At 36.3% G+C, this 20,767-nt stretch overlaps 1 protein-coding gene across 4 annotated transcripts in view; it reads left to right on the top strand.

Annotated features, from left to right (window-relative positions):
* Window positions 1–20,767, top strand: part of LOC306847515 (sterile alpha motif domain-containing protein 12-like) — a 99,301-nt gene that overhangs the window by 32,302 nt on the left and 46,232 nt on the right. For all 4 annotated transcript variants that reach the window (XM_079381477.1, XM_079381478.1, XM_079381479.1 and 1 more), the window contains exon 4: window positions 5,072–5,212. In XM_079381477.1, coding sequence (XP_079237603.1) covers window positions 5,072–5,212 — 141 coding nt within the window. The remainder of the gene's footprint in view (window positions 1–5,071; window positions 5,213–20,767) is intronic.

The raw sequence follows: 20,767 nt of genomic DNA, 5'->3' as shown, positions 1-20,767 counted from the left end.
ACGCACACAACCTGATTAATATTCATGAATACAGCAGCTGGTTAATCCTTAGTGCATTTTATACTGTTCTTATTAGCAGAATTCGTATTTAGCAGAATTATCATTATTATTATTATTATTATCGTCTTATCAGTATTATTCTTAGTTTTTTCCCTTTTTTTAACAGAAACACTGAATGACCTAAAAAGTTCCACCACCATTCCTAAATTCAGTTAAAATGTCTATGCATTCATACATGGTCACTAAGTTTTAATTCTAATTACTAAAGTTCTATCATTAAATAATACTTGATTATCATAATGTCATATTATAATTCTTGACTGACTGATGTTAAGAGTGTACTTTCAGATATTTAAAAAGCTGTACCATTTTACAAACATATATATATATATATATATATATACTCACCTAAAGGATTATTAGGAACACCATACTAATACTGTGTTTGACCCCCTTTCGCCTTCAGAACTGCCTTAATAATAATAATAATAATTTGTTACATTTATATAGCGCTTTTCTAGGCACTCAAAGCGCTTTACATAGTAAGGGGGGTATCTCCTCGTCCACCACCAGTGTGCAGCACCCACCTGGATGATGCGACAGCAGCCATATTGCGCCAGAACGCCCACCACACACCAGCTTACTGGTGGAGAGGAGACAGAATGATGAAGCCAATCAGTAGATATGGGGATGGTTAGGAGGCCATGATGGTCAGAGGCCAATGGGCAAATTTGGCCAGGATACCGGGGTTACACCCTATTCTTTTTCAAAGGACATCCTGGGATTTTTAATGACCACAGAGAGTCAGGACCTCGGTTTAACGTCTCATCCGAAGGACGGGACATTGATTAATTCTACGTGGCATTGATTCAACAAGGTGCTGAAAGCATTCTTTAGAAATGTTGGCCCATATTGATAGGATAGCATCTTGCAGTTGATGGAGATTTGTGGGATGCACATCCAGGGCACGAAGTTCCCGTTCCACCACATCCCAAAGATGCTCTATTGGATTGAGATCTGGTGACTGTGGGGGCCATTTTAGTACAGTGAACTCATTGTCATGTTCAAGAAACCAATTTGAAATGATTCGAGCTTTGTGACATGGTGCATTATCCTGCTGGAAGTAGCCATCAGAGGATGGGTACATGGTGGTCATAAAGGGATGGACATGGTCAGAAACAATGCTCAGGTAGACCGTGGCATTTAAACGATGCCCAATTGGCACTAAGGGGCCTAAAGTGTGCCAAGAAAACATCCCCCACACCATTACACCACCACCAGCAGCCTGCACAGTGGTAACAAGGCACGATGGATCCATGTTCTCATTCTGTTTACGCCAAATTCTGACTCTACCATCTGAATGTCTCAACAGAAATCGAGACTCATCAGACCAGGCAACATTTTTCCAGTCTTCAACCGTCCAATTTTGGTGAGCTTGTGCAAATTGTAGCCTCTTTTTCCTATTTGTAGTGGAGATGAGTGGTACCCGGTGGGGTCTTCTGCTGTTGTAGCCCATCCGCCTCAAGGTTGTGCATGTTGTGGCTTCACAAATGCTTTGCTGCATACCTCGGTTGTAACAAGTGTTTCTTTCAGTCAAAGTTGCTCTTCTATCAGCTTGAATCAGTCGGCCCATTCTCCTCTGACCTCTAGCATCAACAAGGCATTTTCGCCCACAGGACTGCCGCATACTGGATGTTTTTCCCTTTTCACACCATTCTTTGTAAACCCTAGAAATGGTTGTGCGTGAAAATCCCAGTAACTGAGCAGATTGTGAAATACTCAGACCGGCCCGTCTGGCACCAACAACCATGCCACTCTCAAAATTGTGAACAAAATTCTGACATTCAGTTTGGAGTTCAGGAGATTGTCTTGACCAGGACCACACCCCTAAATGCATTGAAGCAACTGCCATGTGATTGGTTGATTAGATAATTGCATTAATGAGAAATTGAACAGGTGTTCCTAATAATCCTTTAGGTGAGTGTGTGTGTATATATATATATATATATATATATATATATATATATATATATATATATATATATATACAGGTCCTTCTCAAAAAATTAGCATATTGTGATAAAGTTCATTATTTTCTGTAATGTACTGATAAACATTAGACTTTCATATATTTTAGATTCATTACAACACAACTGAAGTAGTTCAAGCCTTTTATTGTTTTAATATTGATGATTTTGGCATACAGCTCATGAAAACCCAAAATTCTCAAAAAAATCTAAAAAAATTAGCATATTTCATCCGACCAATAAAAGAATGGCCATTATGTTCATTTATGCACTCAATACTTGGTCGGGAATCCTTTTGCAGAAATGACTGCTTCAATGCGGCGTGGCATGGAGGCAATCAGCCTGTGGCACTGCTGAGGTGTTATGGAGGCCCAGGATGCTTCGATAGCGGCCTTAAGCTCATCCAGAGTGTTGGGTCTTGCGTCTCTCAACTTTCTCTTCACAATATCCCACAGATTCTCTATGGGGTTCAGGTCAGGAGAGTTGGCAGGCCAATTGAGCACAGTAATACCATGGTCAGTAAACCATTTACCAGTGGTTTTGGCACTGTGAGCAGGTGCCAGGTCGTGCTGAAAAATGAAATCTTCATCTCCATAAAGCTTTTCAGCAGATGGAAGCATGAAGTGCTCCAAAATATCCTGATAGCTAGCTGCATTGACCCTGCCCTTGATAAAACACAGTGGACCAACACCAGCATCACTGACTGTGGGTACTTGACACTGGACTTCAGGCATTTTGGCATTTCCCTCTCCCCAGTCTTCCTCCAGACTCTGGCACCTTGATTTCCGAATTACATGCAAAATTTGCTTTCATCCGAAAAAAGTACTTTGGACCACTGAGCAACAGTCCAGTGCTGCTTCTCTGTAGCCCAGGTCAGGCGCTTCTGCCGCTGTTTCTGGTTCAAAAGTGGCTTGACCTGGGGAATGCGGCACCTGTAGCCCATTTCCTGCACACGCCTGTACACGGTGGCTCTGGATGTTTCTACTCCAGACTCAGTCCACTGCTTCCGCAGGTCCCCCAAGGTCTGGAATCGGTCCTTCTCCACAATCTTTCTCAGGGTCCGGTCACCTCTTCTCGTTGTGCTGCGTTTTCTGCCACACCTTTTCCTTCCCACAGACTTCCCACTGAGGTGCCTTGATACAGCACTCTGGGATCAGCCTATTCGTTCAGAAATTTCTTTCTGTGTCTTACCCTCTTGCTTGAGGGTGTCAATGATGGCCTTCTGGACAGCAGTCAGGTCGGCAGTCTTACCCATGATTGCGGTTTTGAGTAATGAACCAGGCTGGGAGTTTTTAAAAGCCTCAGGAATCTTTTGCAGGTGTTTAGAGTTAATTAGCTGATTCAGATGATTAGGTTAATAGCTCGTTTAGAGAACCTTTTCATGATATGCTAGTTTTCATGAGCTGTATGCCAAAATCATCAATATTAAAACAATAAAAGGCTTGAACTACTTCAGTTGTGTTGTAATGAATCTAAAATATATGAAAGTCTAATGTTTATCAGTACATTACAGAAAATAATGAACTTTATCACAATATGCTAATTTTTTGAGAAGGACCTGTATTATAGGCCTAGTATTATCAGTCTGGTGAGTAAACTAAAAAATCAATTACCAAGGTGTCCGTAGAGGGTTGCAGTCAGTTACTATGTTGAGACGTTTGATGATCATGTATATATGTTTTATGCCTTGACTTTTTGTACTGTGTTGAATATTGTTGTTCAATTAATTATACAGATTTAAATGTCACCAATGTGACACAATTATTATTATTATTATAATATAGAGAGGCGGTTTTGCTGAGTGATTTGTGATCAACATCAATTAGTATGGTTTGAATATTTAAAAACAAATCACCATATGCCATCTATAATTTTCCAGCATGTGCGTGTTTATGAATTTATAACTGTGATAGTCACACATTTATAGATGTAGAAAATTTGATAAATGTGAAAATAATTCTTACTAAACAATTCATTGAATTTAATTTGAAAATGTATGTATTCTTATACAAATAAAATACAGATATTACTGTTTTTTTATCATTTCTGAAGTGTTTTCTTTTTCTTCACATTTTTTATTGCATATTTTAAGCATAAAGCTTACTACATGTATCATTTTATTTCCAATTTTCTAACAGATGTTTCTTGCCTTTTTAATTATTGTGATTTTACTCACTTTTTACAGGCTGCCCTGTCGGTTACTGATAACCGGTGGTACTTAATTTTTCTTTGTGTTCCCCTTTGTCCTTTTAATTTCCGTTTTTTGCATTACCACATAAAATGATTTCCAGTGGGTAAGGTTCAGCTAAATTGTTTGTTTGGTTAGCTTTCAGTGGATTTTTTCTTTCCTCTTCACCGGAGCCATGCTGCGATTTAAACACATGACCATTAAGAGAGAGAGAGGGGGAGCGAGTGACAGGAGCAGAGCATCCACACTCATAATGCAACATAATCACTGAAAATTGGACTATGCTCCATCTGAATACTGTCCTTTCCGTAGATAATGATACCGTGGTTGGTCTCTTTCACGAAAAACAACCGAATTAACAATTTTCATCGCAGTGTAAATGCATTAGTAGCCTTTCTGCTTTGCTACCTCAAGGCTTTGTGTGAGATGGTACAATAGTTTTAACTTTATTGTGCACAAATGGCAGCTCTTAACTGGGGCGTTGACAGGCACTATTATGACTTTTATCAGCACAGATATGAGGAGAATATTTGTGAGGAGGCGATGATTAAAAATGACAGTGAACTTCATCTGACCTTGATCAAATTTCTAGCTGGAGGAAAAAATTCCAATCTGTTTTGTTTCACTAATTACAATATATTCTCGTTAGGTTCTTGTAATGTAGGTTATTACAATACTCTATCCGTTTTTCCACAAGGGCATTATAATAGCTCCTTATAAATGGCAAGTACACTTATTCTTTATATGTGTTATAAATGTGCAATTTGTAATTTTTTTTTCTCTGTACCCAGCCTGGTTTCATGTTCATGTGTTTGTGTGTGTGTGTGTGTGTGTGTGTGTGTGTGTGTGTGTGCAGGTCGAGCTCTGATGAGGCTCACTGACAGAAAGTTGGAGCGTATGGGCATTATGCAAGAGAGTCAGAGACAGTACATCTTACAGCAGGTCCTCCAGCTCCGCGTCAGAGAAGAGGTCCGCACTCTGCAGCTGCTCACGCAAGGTACATACACACAAACATGTACAGCTATGCACAGGAAAGATCTCCATAGACTTCCAATGTTTTTCATTTAAACTAATTAGGCTTTCTTCACTTTAACCCTGCCTTAATAGATTTTAATTAATGGATTACTACCCTTTTATGAGTCTGTTTTATGAACCTTTTTTTTACTATAATGCAGATTAGAATGTAGAATGTGTAGTTAGTCGTTTGTAGTAATACGTCCTGTCCTGTCGTCTTGATCTTATTGAGGGCCCCCTCACACTCTAAATGAAAAAGTTATTGCAGAATTGCAATTCAAAGAAACTCATATACTGTAAGAGTCATTTTTAACTAGAAAAGCAAAGTGTGTCAAGACCATTTTTAAAATTTAAACTTAGTTTAAAAAGCCATCAATGGATGGATGGACAGATGGAAAGATAGATGGATAGAGAGACAGACAGATAGATGGTTGTATGGATACATAGATGTATAGATGCAAATATGGGGATGGATGGATGGATGGATGGATGGATGGATGGATGGATGGATGTTGGGCGTTATTGCTAATCGAAATGAATGAAACGTAATTATTACATATTAGTAGATAGGAGCTGTAAAACAGCTGCCTGTATGCCTTGCATATCTGTGTGTGCACAAACCTCACTCAACTTCAACAGGATTCAAAACTGTTGACCTCAATGTTTACTGGCTAAGCATTCCTTGAAAGAGAGAGTTAGTGACTGAAAAGGAGAGAAATAGAGGTATTATTTGGTGAAGGCCCCAGCTGTCACTGCTGTTTTTTGCCTTGTTTCTGGTATACAAACTAAATTAAACCATGACGTGCATGGGAACGGACAGCACACAGATGCTGTCTAAATCGGCCAGAATTTGCAACAGCCCAGTGAAGGACAGTATTTTTAGGGGACTAAAGAGGAGCTGCTGTGCCTGACAAAGTAAAGCTAGGCTGAATGTTAACATTATTTCTTTTGTCGGAAGGAAAATTAAATCTTATGTTCTGCTGAGCATGTTACATGTTGTCAATTACCCAGAAAATATTTTATGAAATGCTTTTTCCTCTGCAATACAAAGCAAACATGCTAGTCTTCATAGTAAATGAAGCCAGAAAGAATAGAATAGTTTCGTATAGAATCCTCCTCATGAGTGCACCTGGATGTCTCATGTCGACCACTTGGATACACACAGTCTGACATTAGCTGCTATCTGCAGCGACTAACAGCTTTTATTGTGCACTGGCAGTCGGGTATCATGCAGACAGACAATAATTAACCTTTAGGGCTCATTGGACCATGCAGGGAAAATAATTTGATTCTGGCTCCCGTGAATGCCAGAGGGATGGCTGGACCACGAAGACCTTATCGGTTACAGTGAACCGGACAGTAACAGCCAGTGTTTTCTACTTCACGTAACTATCCACTGGGCGGAAATCACTGATTGGCTTTCATGTCATGCTATTTCATGCTATTGTGAGCAGTGTTTGCCGCAGTACATGGATTTTATATTGTTGTTCAATCAATGCAAAGTTTGTGAGTTTTTTAGGCAACAGTTATGGTGAGTTCAAGTCATGTCGGATAGATCGTATTTACGAGTTGAACGCATATGAACACCACCACAAAGTTATTATTACAAGTGGGAAACTCAATTTTCTTCAAGCCCCGAGTCAGATGCAATGGATGCAGCCAAAGACTATAGATATGCAGAATCTGTTTTGACAGTAAATTTGTTCAAATTAATAAGTGTTTTTTTTTTGTAATGTACAATAAAACTGTTACATATACAAAATATTTATTACCATCGAATATATAATGATTCAGTTTACATCACCTTCATAAATTGAATAAAAACAGAAAAAAAGCAAGAACACGATGCACATTTTTTATTCATCATTTTGTACATATCTACATATCTACATTTTGTACATGTAGATATTTTTTATAAATCTTTGAATTTTATGTAGAAAAGTTAAATTGCCATCTTGTTCCCACCAAAGTGACTTGAACGGACCTGACCTCATAATTACAATTTGTCAACTCGTAAGTATGAATGTCTCAGGAGGACTTGAACTTGAATTTTAGGATGTATCGCTTTACTGTTTCCACGCATCGTGTTTGTCACGTGACATACCGCATCTGCTACGGGGCGAACGAGACGTGAGACGTGCGGATCCATTTGCAAGTTTTATTCAAAGGCGTGGTTACAAAACAAGCAAGGTTCATACAGTGGCAAACAGGAACAACACAGGCAAGACAAAGAGTAATCCTAGGGGCAAGCGTGGGTCGACAATCCCCAAACAATATCCAACAGGGCAAGGCAGAGAGATAATACAGGTACACGAGCAATAGTCCAAGAGAGGTGCAAACAGAGTCCGAATGGCAAGGCAAAGGGTAAATCCAGGAAACACGGGCAAGAATCAAAACACTAGAAAACACGCAAGGCAAGGCAAGACTATGATAACTGAGTGGGCTCCGTAGAGTAGCTATCGCTAGGAGAGTGATATACGCTATACAATACTCGGCAGAAAGGAAGAGGAAGTCCATGGTTTATGTAGGGTGTGTGATCAGTGCAATCAGCTGTGTCTCGTCAGTGCAATGGATGATGGGAATTGTAGTCTGAGGTGACGTGCAACAGTTAGTGTGGTGCAAGAGTTCATGTGGTGAGTGAGTGACCTTAACGGAAGTTCATAGACCAGATTCATGACAGCAGCCACAATAGTGGTGTTTCACTTATTTCATTTTTACTCAAAATATTCACAAATATGTTTACTATATTATGAATTATCTGATATTCTGATTCTCAAATACGTGTAAGTAAAAGTATTTGGTAGCTTAAACACCTTTATAATTACCATGTTAGTTGATCTATAATGGGTGATGGGTACTAGGGTTGGGTACCGTTCACATTTTAACCGGTACGGTACCGGTATCCAACGTTACCTTTTTTTGGTACTTTACTCTCTGTGTAACGACAAAAACATTTATTTCAGTGAAAAAATAAGTCCAAAACTCTCAATTTCAACATTTTGAACAATAGGGCCCTACAATTTTTTTTTTTTTTCTTCTTCCAGAAATTCTTTAATTTTTTTCTGATAATCAAATGAAGGCATTAAACATTTATTTATTTTTAATCAAATTAAAATGAAACCCTTTTATTTTTTTGCAAACAAACAGAGGTTTACTGTTAAAATTAATATATGGTAGAAAAATATCTGTAGTCTTTGGCTGCATCCATTGTGTGAATATTTGTGTGAATATTCCTTTTAAAAACGTTTTAATAATAATAATTGCATTTTTTCTACAATTAAGTGGTTAATGTGATTGTAGTAATTATTTTTATCATTTAATTGTTTATTTGAATTTGTCAGTAAATGGAATATATAAAGACGTACATTATACTGTACAAAAGTAATACAAGAGTAATATGTATATGTTACATGTTAAACCGCACTTTTATTTTGACAGGTTGCCGTGAAGTTTCTGTGTATATACAGTATGATATGATGCTAGTTTTCTCAAATGAAACGGTAAAATTCTCATGAAGTGACTTTCACTGCCTGTAAGTTCATGTGTTCATATCATCATGTAGTGAGATGCAGAGGCCGGAAATCACCGCGAGTTCACGCGTGCTTCAGTATTTGTGTAGTAAACAAAACAGCGTCTCCACCATTCATACATACCAAGGCTAGCAGAACATATGCAGGATTCATATTTAAACCGTCTTTTTGCGTTTTAATATTCACATACACTAGTTCATATCGCGATTTGAATTAAGTGACAGACCTTCTTTTATTCACCCAAAAATTGACGAATTCCATTGCATTCCGCGCTATAGAGTAAATTCCGTTTTTATGAATGGACTCCACCATCCTGTCTGCGTTTTCACAGAAACCATATGACCCTAGAAATGTAAGCACACTTCAGAACATTTCGGTTTGCCCTGTGTTGTGTTTTAAAGAGTTGCAGGGTTGACATCATGACACAGGGTCTCTCTCGTTCTCTCTCTCTCTCTCTCTCTCGGTCTCTCTCTCTCTCACTCATGTGCCCAAATGCGTTCTCAGGTACCGAAATTTGGTACCGAATGATCAAATGTGAATCGGTATTCGGTAGTACCGACGAATCGGTCCGTACCCTTAAAAGTACCGAATTCGGTACCCAACCCTAGCGCCACCATGTTAGTTCTTGCTGAATCTGAGCTGTGGGATTTACAAGAAAAAAAAATTCCCCAACAAAAAATAGAATGATTCTAAATATTAATCTGGTGAAAATTCCTGTATTTTTTAATATCACATTATATACTGAATGAAGTCATTTTTTTTTTTTTTTTTTTGTCCCGAATATTGTTTAGCCCTAATCAGTAAATTGTTGATTAAATGGGATTAGAACACGTTGCAAGCAGGGCTCAAATTTGTCACAGCTCACCGTTTGCCAGGCTCAGACAAATGTAAGCTCTTCCAAATTAATAGATTCAATGCAACCCACATTTCTTTTATTGTAAGCATGAAGTATTTTAGGCGTTCCCATTAGCATTTGGCTAGATGTGTATGATATGGAAAGTATGTATTTTGTTGCTGTGCACCCATTAGGGAACAGTGACCTCATACATGTGAACATGACTAAACATGGTGTAAGGTTTTCTGTCTGTGGGACATCTACAGTATTTGCTGATGTTGAACGTTTTCTCTTCTCCCCTGAGTGAGATCAGACTTGTTATTTTGCCAACTGTGACAGTACCAGAACCCAAATCAAAATGAAATCATCAATACAAAATTAAACCCACCCATAGATACCAAACAAGCACAACAGATGGCTCACAAAGCGCTTGTACAATTGTTTATGGGCTTTGAGAACTAATGAGAACTGCTGAGTTCTAATCATTCTGTCATAATTATTTCTCATTAGTGTTTACTCGTTGCTTTTACATCGGTATCCATGGCTACATCAAATATTCCACTTCAGGGAGATAAAAACCATCTACACTGTTTTGATAAAAATAGATGTTCTCAATGTTAATGAATCAGGCAGCCCAGAAAAGAGAGTGACTGAGCCAAGTTTAACAAGTATTATCTGTTTTTCCTTTCTTCTAGCTTTTGTGATTCAAATATGTCGGTGAATTCCCCAAACCATCAGTCTCATTTTAATTCATGAAGAGGTCAGAATCATAGAGGTTATTGCACAGATTATGAATTATTGCATACATGTGTCTTGACGGGGTCAAATCTCAGAGGTTGTTATACAGTTTTAAATTGGCTGCCATCTAGAAAGTTAGACAGCCAGTTTAATAGCAGTCCAGCAAAGCTCATTTATCAAACCAAAAGAAAAGAGCAAAAGTGATCAGTAGCAAAAACGTTCTGTCCTTTCAAAGTGCTTTGAATGTCTTTGGGAGTCTTTGAGGGATGGGGTATACATTAATATTTTTTTAATAATAGCAGTTTAATGATGATACGCTGTGATGTTTTAATGTATTTTAAGAAAGAAAAAAATTCACAATTTCTAATTGTGATAGCAGTGTTAATTTAGTCGACGATGGTGAAAAATATTCGTTAACAAACCTTTTTTCTGTGACTAAGACAAGACATTGACGAGCTAAAACTAATATCACCGGCAATATCTTAATCTGCAAATATTGAGAAGCATTATTTTATTAATACAGATTATAATTATGTATTAATATATATAATATATGTATTAAAATTATATATGTATATATATAGTAAATTTATAATGCATATAAGTATGACGTTTCAGAAATATTACTTTTATATATTTTAATTGATAACAATTTACAAATAATTAAAAAATAATATAATATGTATACTTTATATATTTTTATTAGTGCTGGGCAACGATTATTTATTATGTGTACATATAAAGACACACACATACAGTATATATTTTGAAAATATTTACATATATTTATAAGAATATATTCATACGTATTTATAATGTTTATGCGTTTGGTCTCGTTCTGTCTCGCGTATCTTGTCAGTGTTGGCGCTTGCTTGGCCATTTGTTGTGGGAAAAATAAGGAAAGTGTGTCCAGTTAAATAATGTCTGAATTTATTATGTCTGTATAGGTTTTTTATTAAGTTTTAGTTTTATTTAATTTGAGTTATTTTAATACTTCAACAAACTAAATGGAAATGATATATATATATATATATATATATATATATATATATATATATATATATATATATATATATATATATATATATATATGAATATATATATATGAATTTATAAATGTGTATGTATTTATACACACACACATAGATAGATAGATAGATAGATAGATAGATAGATAGATAGATAGATAGATAGATAGATAGATAGATAGATAGATAGATAGATAGATAGATAGATAGATAGTTAGTTTTTTTTTTTGGTGTTTGGCTTAGTGTTATGTTAGAGTCATTATTATAATCTTATACCTTTTGTTCTTTAATATTTTAAATAGTTTTTAGCTTTATTTTTTTGTTTTTCATTTAAATGTTAAGTTTTGAAATTTTGTTGCATGCATTTGTCATTTTTATTTAATTTCTTTATTTTTAAAATGTGTATAGGTAGTATTTATAAAAGTTTTAGCTTTTAGTTTTGTATATGTGTGTATTTATATATACATAATAAATATATACAGTACACGAACATATATTATGTACACAAAAACTTTTATTTTAGATGCAATTAATTGCAATTAATCGTTGCCCAGCACTAATTTTTATACATTTAATTATTGTAATGTATTATGTAGTGTAATTTATATGAGTCTAAAACTGGTCTGGTCAATAAGAGTCTTAAAGTTCTGCATTTTGTTTATGGAAAAAGTAATGACTGGCATAAATAAAGTGCACTACAAAAAAAATTATTAAAAAAATCTAGCGTGGTGTGAGGTAGTCTATATCAATAATGTTTAATTGGAGTATTTTGCAGTCTTGGGATGCACATTGTAGCATTTGCACTAGTGTATCTTGGAGGCAATGGTGAGGAGATCTCTATTATGAATATTAGTGTGTGTGTGTGTGTGTGTGTGTGTGTGTGAGAGAGAGAGAGAGAGAGAGAAAAAGCCTGAGAGAGCGCACTAGGGAGAGAAATGCGCTCAGTGGTCCCCTCTCTTGGGGTGTCGGTGGGAAAAGGTGCAGATTGGTATCATTATTTTGCGGCGCTTCGAGGAACCCTTTCTCTTCTCCAGAAGGTCAGATTAATTTCATTTTTTAATTTCCTTCCCAAGCGATCCCAGAAGAGACACTTCCTGAGCCCTGTTTGGGAAGACGTGATTAATTCTTGTTGAAGAAAATGAGTAAAAGAAATATACTCTCTTATTATTCCTCCATAAGTTCCTGTCATTCAGTCACATGTTGTTTAATAGAGTCCTCACCTGAGAATCACATTTAAACAAATCGGAATCGGAATGTCTTAGATGAGTTTGCACATTAGCAGCTCATTTTGACTGACACGCAAGGAGTTTAACATCATTAGAAAGTCATAGAATATATTTTATAAACAGATTAAATTTTGCTCAGCTATAATCACTCTCATATGAATATTCAATAGGAATAGTTCACCCAAAAATTAAAATTGTGTCATCATTTACTCAAGTCATTCTGATTGACTTTCTTCCTTCTGTGGAATATAAAAGATATTTTGAAGAATGTTTCTACTGTTTTCCTTCATATAATTAAAGTCAATGGAGTCCAAAAGGACAGTGAATGGCAGTGACTTTTTTTTATAAAATATCTTGTTTTTGTATTCTACTGAATAAAAAAATAAATCACATGAGGTTGAGTAAATAACACAACTTTCATTTTTGGATGCACTGTCCCTTTAAGAGATATTCTGCAAAGTTAAATTAAATTTGTAGTTCTGCATATTCTGAAGTTAGAGATACTATACCAATGAATTACAGTGTCACGTATAGAAATTACGATAATGTTAGTGTTAGATAACAGTGTTAAGCATTTCTTTAAAGTACAGTTTTCTTCAAAAATCAATTTGAGGGTAATTTTCGTTTTACCCACAGGGATCAATTCAAACTATTTCTCCACTATCCATACAAACAAAAGCATTCACAAAGAAATGCATCGTGACAAATGTTTATCTATTGATGAGTGAAAGACATCCCACTCCCAGAAGGGCTGTTTTGTTTGTTAAATAGACATGAAGAGTCACTTCAGTGTGTTATTTGATTCTGTAAGCTGCCCAGATCAGCAAGCAGATCTTTTGCTTGGATTTTCATCACTACCGTCAATAGCAGTCCAGGGTTTAGAAAGTTCAGAGTACTGATTTTTTTTCTTCGATTGGCCATCACTGCTCATTAAAATGCAATTTCCAAGCAAAACCGTCTTTATTGAAGCTGAACATCTTTTGATTTTTTTTTTTTTTTTTTATCTCATGATGATCTCATTATTTTTTTACTGTTTTCACCAACTTCCACACACTGCTGACTAAAATACCCTTGACATGAGAAATCGAGAGCTCCCTACTTACATTTCCACTTTAGTTTTCATGTTCTGTATCAGAACTACTAGGCTAATCTTAGCTTTGCCATTTTGCTTTGCTCTTCACCACATCTTGTTGCATCGCACATTGTGGGCTGTGAATACCAAGGTCACAGAAAGGCCTGTTGCAGCACGATATTCCTCCAAAAAAAAAAAAAAAAAAAAGAGAGAGGAAACTGCAAAATGTTTGTGTATATGTGCATGTTTGTGTTTCAAGGACAGAGGAAGAAGAACCGGCGAAGCATGTGGTGTGCTATTAATGACACAAAGGTCGAGTCTCCTAGATATAGAAAATGTGAATTGTGAAAATGTGCACACATACATATAGATGACAGAAAAAAATGGTGCTGATCATTTTAAATGTGTGTGTTTGTATATATAGAAGGGCAGGTTGTCAGGGACAGAAGAGAGTACCAGCAAATTATCAGACATGCCAGGATGCAGGAGTAATTCCTAGTACTGAAAAGCGTAGTGCCCAATCTGACATTAATGCAAATACTCGGGGGAAAAAAATCTGAAAAAAAAATTACTTTGAAAAACTGATACATGATCCACCGAGCTGTAACAATGGTCCACACCATACAGATAAATCTGTGCAAATGGGACCATTTGCCCTGGAGGTTTGTCAGGTGCAGCCATCCGGTCAATACAGAGGAACAGCGTAGCAATGGCTGGATTAGAAATCAGAAATGAACTGGCTGGAGGTTTGAGTTTCACAGCGTGGAGCCTCGTACATCAGTTTCCAGAGAGCAGCAGTGCCATTAAAAACGCATCGGCCCGGTTCCACTCTGTCTGCACCCCCCCCTATCTGCAGTGCAAAACCACTGAGCTCTCCGGCCGCCCGACGCCAAGATGCTCTCACAGATTGACTCACATTTGCACATACACATAAACATGCACTGCCTTGAGTGCATATACACACTAGTAGTTGCCATGCAGTCAGTTTCCCAGCAATAGTCCGTGGACCTCGCTAGCAAGATCAATACTGTGGGCATTAAAGCCGAGGAAGCCAGTCCAAACTCTGCCCTGCTCTACCGAGGGCTGTTAATGAGATATTTATATATATATATTTCATTGCTTTTTATAATTTAGGGCAGGTCAGACTCTGTAATGCTGTGGTTTTCATAGTGCTCTTTGGTTTCACTGTGTCAACACTGCATGTGAAAGATCAGGATTGTTGCATGTCTACAAAACAAGCTACATTCACTCCAAGCACTTACAGTATATGAGTATCTAGTATCTAGTTTTGTAATGCCACGTCACTTGCAGTGTGGAGAGGGGGTAAAACGTATTTAAATGACATTTCAATGGTAGAAGGCTTAGTAATTCCTTAAGTCATATTTATTTTTTAATAACCATGAAGTCAATACTGACAGCGTTTGAATATGCCAGAAATTTGTGGCATATTCAAATTTATGTTCCATCTAGCAGCAAAAATTAGCAATAACATCCAATCTCTGTAAATTGGACAGTTAAAACTGTGTAACGTAATAAAAACGTAATATTAATATGCAATTTAAAGAAATAGTTTAATTTAGCTCAAAGGGAATCATTTATGATTTTATAGGGATTTGAACAGAATGACTGTTACGGCGATTCACTGAACGAGCTGTATAACATCAACTCTGCACTGGATATTAAAATCCAAAATATAGTGAAAACACTATTTAATAGCACAGTAACAAGATCGGCAGATTAAGACATTAACTTGTGAGCACAAAACACGAGATACTTTTCTTTTCAATATAAATAAGATTTTATTTATATAAACCTAAGACATAAACTAATCTAACACATGAACACAAGTATTCACACATTCACACGTTGCAGACGAGAGAAAGTAAGGAAAAGATGAGTTTAAGAGAATGGAAATGTGAAATCCCAAGTTCACAGCAATATGTTCAATTGCATAGACCTGAACAACCATCAATCACTTATTTAACCCTCGCTTTGAGTTTCTCAATGAGGCTAAAATTTATATTAACTGCACTGATTCAGTTAGAACCTGGAGGTGTTGCTTGCTTTGCAAAGGGAATCCCTTGTGTCGTCGTCTTTGCAGACAAGGGGGTTCCCCGAAGTGTCTGAATGGTTGAGAGTTCAGTAGTCGTGAAGTGCATCTTGGGAAGCTTTGAGGAGGTCACAGACTCCAGTTGAACTCGGAGACGAGGCGTGGCGGCAAAACTTAACTGAGTACATGAAACTCACAACGGAAAAGAAAATAAATTAAAGAGAGAGGGCCAAGAGAGAGTTTGATGGTGTCCTGAGTTTTTAAACTCTGCTTCTGGACACATCCCCTCTGGTGTCTTGACCAATTAGATAGGCTATTATCTTAGCTAGGGGTGTTCCTTCCATCATAAATCAGCATCTTATCAGTCACATGGAATTTGACAAAGTATAATTTGGAATGTGATTTCTATAACCAGAATATGATATATTTGACAAAGCATTGATTGGAAGAAACATTTAAAGCATGATTTTTCACACTCATACATACCAAACACGCATATGAATCCTTCAGCTATTCAATAGTGATTAAAAAAAAACATACATAATATTTGATTAAAACATGATAATCTAATGTGTGGGTTACAAACAAAATTAGGTTGTTTCTATGCAGAGAAATAACTCATAGGTCCTTTTAAGATGATTTTTAGTGCATATGAAAAAGAAAGTCTTTGTATAGTTCTATGGAGAACGAAGGCATGTTCTTTAGACAAAGGAATGTTGGTTTGGTCTGTCTTCTATGTGGGGGAGAATTCAGTCTAAGGAAGCTCATGAATTCAATCGTGGAACATGTGATGGCCATCTCTTTGACCATCAGTCTTGATTATTTGCCCCAAATTTGACGGCCTCCTTCCTGAATTGGAATTATCAATAAGTGTTCTTTTGTCTCAAGGTTGTAAGCTGTTCTGTGAAAGAGGCTTGCTGGTTAGTTTGCTTGCTTCAGACTAGTTGGATCTAAGAATCTGATTTACTACGTTGTCCTGTTTTCTTGGGTCTCTCTGTGGAATCTCAGCTTCTCATATTTCAATGTTCTGATTGAATCTTAACTTTGTCTGATTCGGTCTCTGATATCCTACAATTGTTTGAACTGTTTAATATAAAATTGAATAAAATTCCTAATACAATCTATCCAATTAGTATAAGAAAAGCACCGTTCTTGACTTTTGCAGATGAGTTTTAGTTGAATTTGTGTTCTGAATATCAACTTGAAATTTGACACATTGGAAGCATGTAATAATTTTATGAATCTAGGTTTACATGTTTAAATTCACTTTGGCTGCATTGTTGTGGGAAATGAAAAGGATCTTTTTAAAAGCCGTTTTGATGAATGAGCTTGTAAGAGTGTGAGGCTAGCCTATCACACGGCTGTGATTGCAGGTTACTTCACATTTAAAAAAAAAAAAAAGACTCTTACCTGTCCATTTTATTCTCTGGCTCCAGCCCCAGCTATTTCTAACAGTGGCCCTTGAGCTCTGTAATTTGAGACTTCCTGCAGTAGAATATTACACCCTTATGGAAAGTTACTGTATAGTGGTGAAACTATGGTACAGTGATAGCATCAGATGGTAATACTATGGTACTGAATGATTACCATATTTATTTTACCATTGTAATTATATACTGAAAGTACTTTAAGTAATACTCTGAAACATGCCCAAAACTATGGTAGAATCATGGTACCTTTTTTTATTAGTGCAGGCATATGAAGAGGTTTATTCTAAAGAATAGAGTGAAGGAATGGTTAGGAGAAGGTGGCTTGTTTTCTAGATTTTATTGTGGGGTGTGAAGGAAAGTGTGTTTAGCTGAGGTGTCACCATACAAAGGCTCTGTTTGCACCTAAAAAAATAAAGCTTGTTATTTTACTTGGTCAAATTTTAACGCTAATTTTAACTGGATGCGTGTTATTCACCTCATTATCCATCTATCTGTCGTTTTATTAGTTTTTTTGTTAGTTTTTTTATTATATTTGTTTTTTCTTTTCCTTTTCCCATGATATTCAGTGATTGTTTAAAATTCTGTAATACAATAATTTTTATTACAGTATTGTTAGACAACAATTTTTAACAATATGTATAAAATATGAATTTAATCATTTGTTTTCTACATAATGCAAATAAGAGAATGACATTATAAAACCAAATGTGCATGATTGTCATCACAATCGTAATCATCCTCAGACTTATTTCTGTTTATTCAGTATTTATTTAGCAGTGAAATATGTCTCAATAACTTTCACCCATTTAGTGTTGTCAAATCACTCAAAACAGATGTTTATACCAGGGCAGACACCATCCTTTCTGGAAATAAGATGGATAAAATGTGGTTTTCCTGTGCCATGAAAATGGAAATATTTATTAGCTGTGACAAAATGCAATTAGCACCACTGAGAAAGCGTTGAAACCCTTTCTAATGTCTGAGGTTTGTTCAGAAGGTCTGCAAGACGAAGCTTTTCAGAGGCAGGTGTTCAGGTTTACTTTCTTGAGTTGGCAGACTCAGCTTTACTTTTCCCCTCGTGTTATTCAGCTTCTCGTCTGAAGTGCATTTGTGAGTACATGTGAAAGAAAATCGCACAATATACCAGAGGAACTGTTCTGTCCATGGAACAGTGACCTCTCGAAAACGACATAAACATCTGTTTGAGTTCACTGGATAATTATGCTATATTTCCCCTCCATATTCTACAGAGTTTTTGGACAAATAGAGCTAATTTCTCGCTCTGTGTACCCAGGGGCTCCACCTCTTGTTTTTCAATGAGTCTGATTGTAGCCTTTCACTGGACTATTGAACATGCTCTCCCTGCTGTGCTGTCGCACACACATCCTCTCTCTTTTCTAGCCTCATCCATTCCTTCTCTAAAGAATTGCTGTTACGTTCTCCAGCACTGATCAACAATCCATCATTAACTATAATTGCTGCCATTACACATTTAATTGCCTGCCAAAATGTCCCTTTCCTCCCTGTCTGGGTGAGCATGATGAGAAGTGATTATTGCCTACAGTCTTCTGCTCAGGAAAACGGACTGTATGAAATTTTCTTCCTTCAATTAAAAGTGTTAATTTGTTTTAAGAAAGGCGTGCACATAAGAGATGACTGTAGGCAGAGCTGCATGGATATTGTAGTCCGTTACTGATTACAGATTACATGATGAAAACTGTAGTCACCTGTATTTACATAATCTAGGTTACTCATTTTAGGTAATGTATTTGACTACTTTTTAGATTATTTTTTTAAAACTTGTTTTGAATTTACCATTAAATGTGCCATTGATATAAAAAAACGAAAAGAGAAAGAAAATATATTCCTTGAAATATTTATTTCTGTCTTTTGTGAATATAATCAAACTGAATCATATGATACGCTGTAGAATTTTTTGAAAGGAAAATTTAAAAGAGAAAAAAAGAGTGGTGACTCTATAAATTATGAATAATTTACTGCCATTGTGTGAATAATATGTAATTATGTAATCTATAAAAATAACTAATCTGATTATGAGCATTTTACAATGAAATGTACTCTAATTACAAGTTTTTAATTTTTGAAATCTGATTACGTAATCAAAGGCATAGTTCACGTAAATATGAAAATTCTGTCATTTACTCACTGTCATATCTTTCCGAACCCATATGACTTTCTTTCTGCTCTGAAAAACAAAGGAAAAATGTTGAAGATTTTTGAAGAATTTGTCCATGCTATTTTTGTTTGCAATGAGCACAGATTTTTATGGATTATATGACTCAGATGCTTTATTCCAAGTCTTCTGAAGCCATATAATAGTTTTGTGTGAGAAACAGACCAAAATTTATGTGAAACTGGCACGTTCATGACAGAAGTAATAATGTCAGACAATTAATTGTTTGATCAGGTTAGTAAATACGTACATGTGTGTATATGTGTGTGTGTGTGTGTGTATATGTGTGTGTGTGTGTGTGTGTGTATATATATATATATGTATATATATGCGCTTTATACTTTACTTACTACTGTATGGAAGTGAATGTGGACCAGCAACTTCCACTGAAGCAAAAACTTATACAGGTTTGGAACTAGTTATGTGTCCTTTTTTTAGGACACTTTAGTCTATTCATTATGATTGCATAGAGAAGAGCAACCAGTGTCATCTTCAGAATTTCTCTATTTGTGTTCCACAGAAAAAGGCAAGTCCTATGGCTTTGCACATGAGAATAAATAATGACAGAATGATTACATTCCATGGCCCAAGTCCCTAGAAACCATCTAGCAACAACTTAGCAACCACTTATAACATTCTAGTATTGTGCCTGTTATTTTTATTTCAATAATTCAGTTCCTGTTTCCTCTACTACCACTTTGTGCATAATGTCGCAGCTGTGATCTAATTGTTGTGAGTTGTAAAGAATTGTGCTTTTGCATCAGCTCGCAGTATATCAGAATCTCACTGACTCATGAAGAGGAAATAGGCTTAAATCAGTTTGAGCCTTGATATAAATCGGTTTATAAATATTTACAGACAAGGACTGCCTGAAGGGTGGGTACCAATGAGACTTATTTGTAAGTAGCTGATGCACTGCACTGAAGTTCCTTGTGTGAGAATGTCAAGCTGTTTGTGCCCCGTCTATATATCTGTGTGCAAGTATGTGTGAGTGTATGTTTCACAGTAGCTGCAGGCTTAGTTTGCCCCCTATTAAAGATTTACACTCTTCACAGGGGTAGTTATTAAGCCCCTGGGCCCCTTTATGACACTTACTTTCAATTTGATGGAAACATTATGCGGAGATTAAAGCCACTTCATTGAAAGGACTTTTTGCTATTCTGCTTGATTGATCTTCAGCATGCCTTTTGATACACAGAGTTAAATGAGTCTCTGTTTCATTTCCATCTTTAAGGAATAACCCAGCCCCAAAAAATTATGTCATCATTTACTCCTTTTGAGTTGGTGATCTAAGTTTCAATCTATATTTCATCCTATGTGTCTGTTCACCCGTCTGTCTGTCTGTCTGTCTGTCTATCTGTCCGTCTATATGTCTATCTATCCGTCTATCTGTCTATCTATCCGTCTATCTGTCTGTCCATCCATCCGTCCGTCC

Source organism: Barbus barbus (assembly GCF_936440315.1).
Source record: "Barbus barbus genome assembly, chromosome: 27".
In the NCBI taxonomy this organism is placed as follows: domain Eukaryota; kingdom Metazoa; phylum Chordata; class Actinopteri; order Cypriniformes; family Cyprinidae; genus Barbus; species Barbus barbus.
This window is presented reverse-complemented; position numbering and strand designations above follow the sequence as displayed.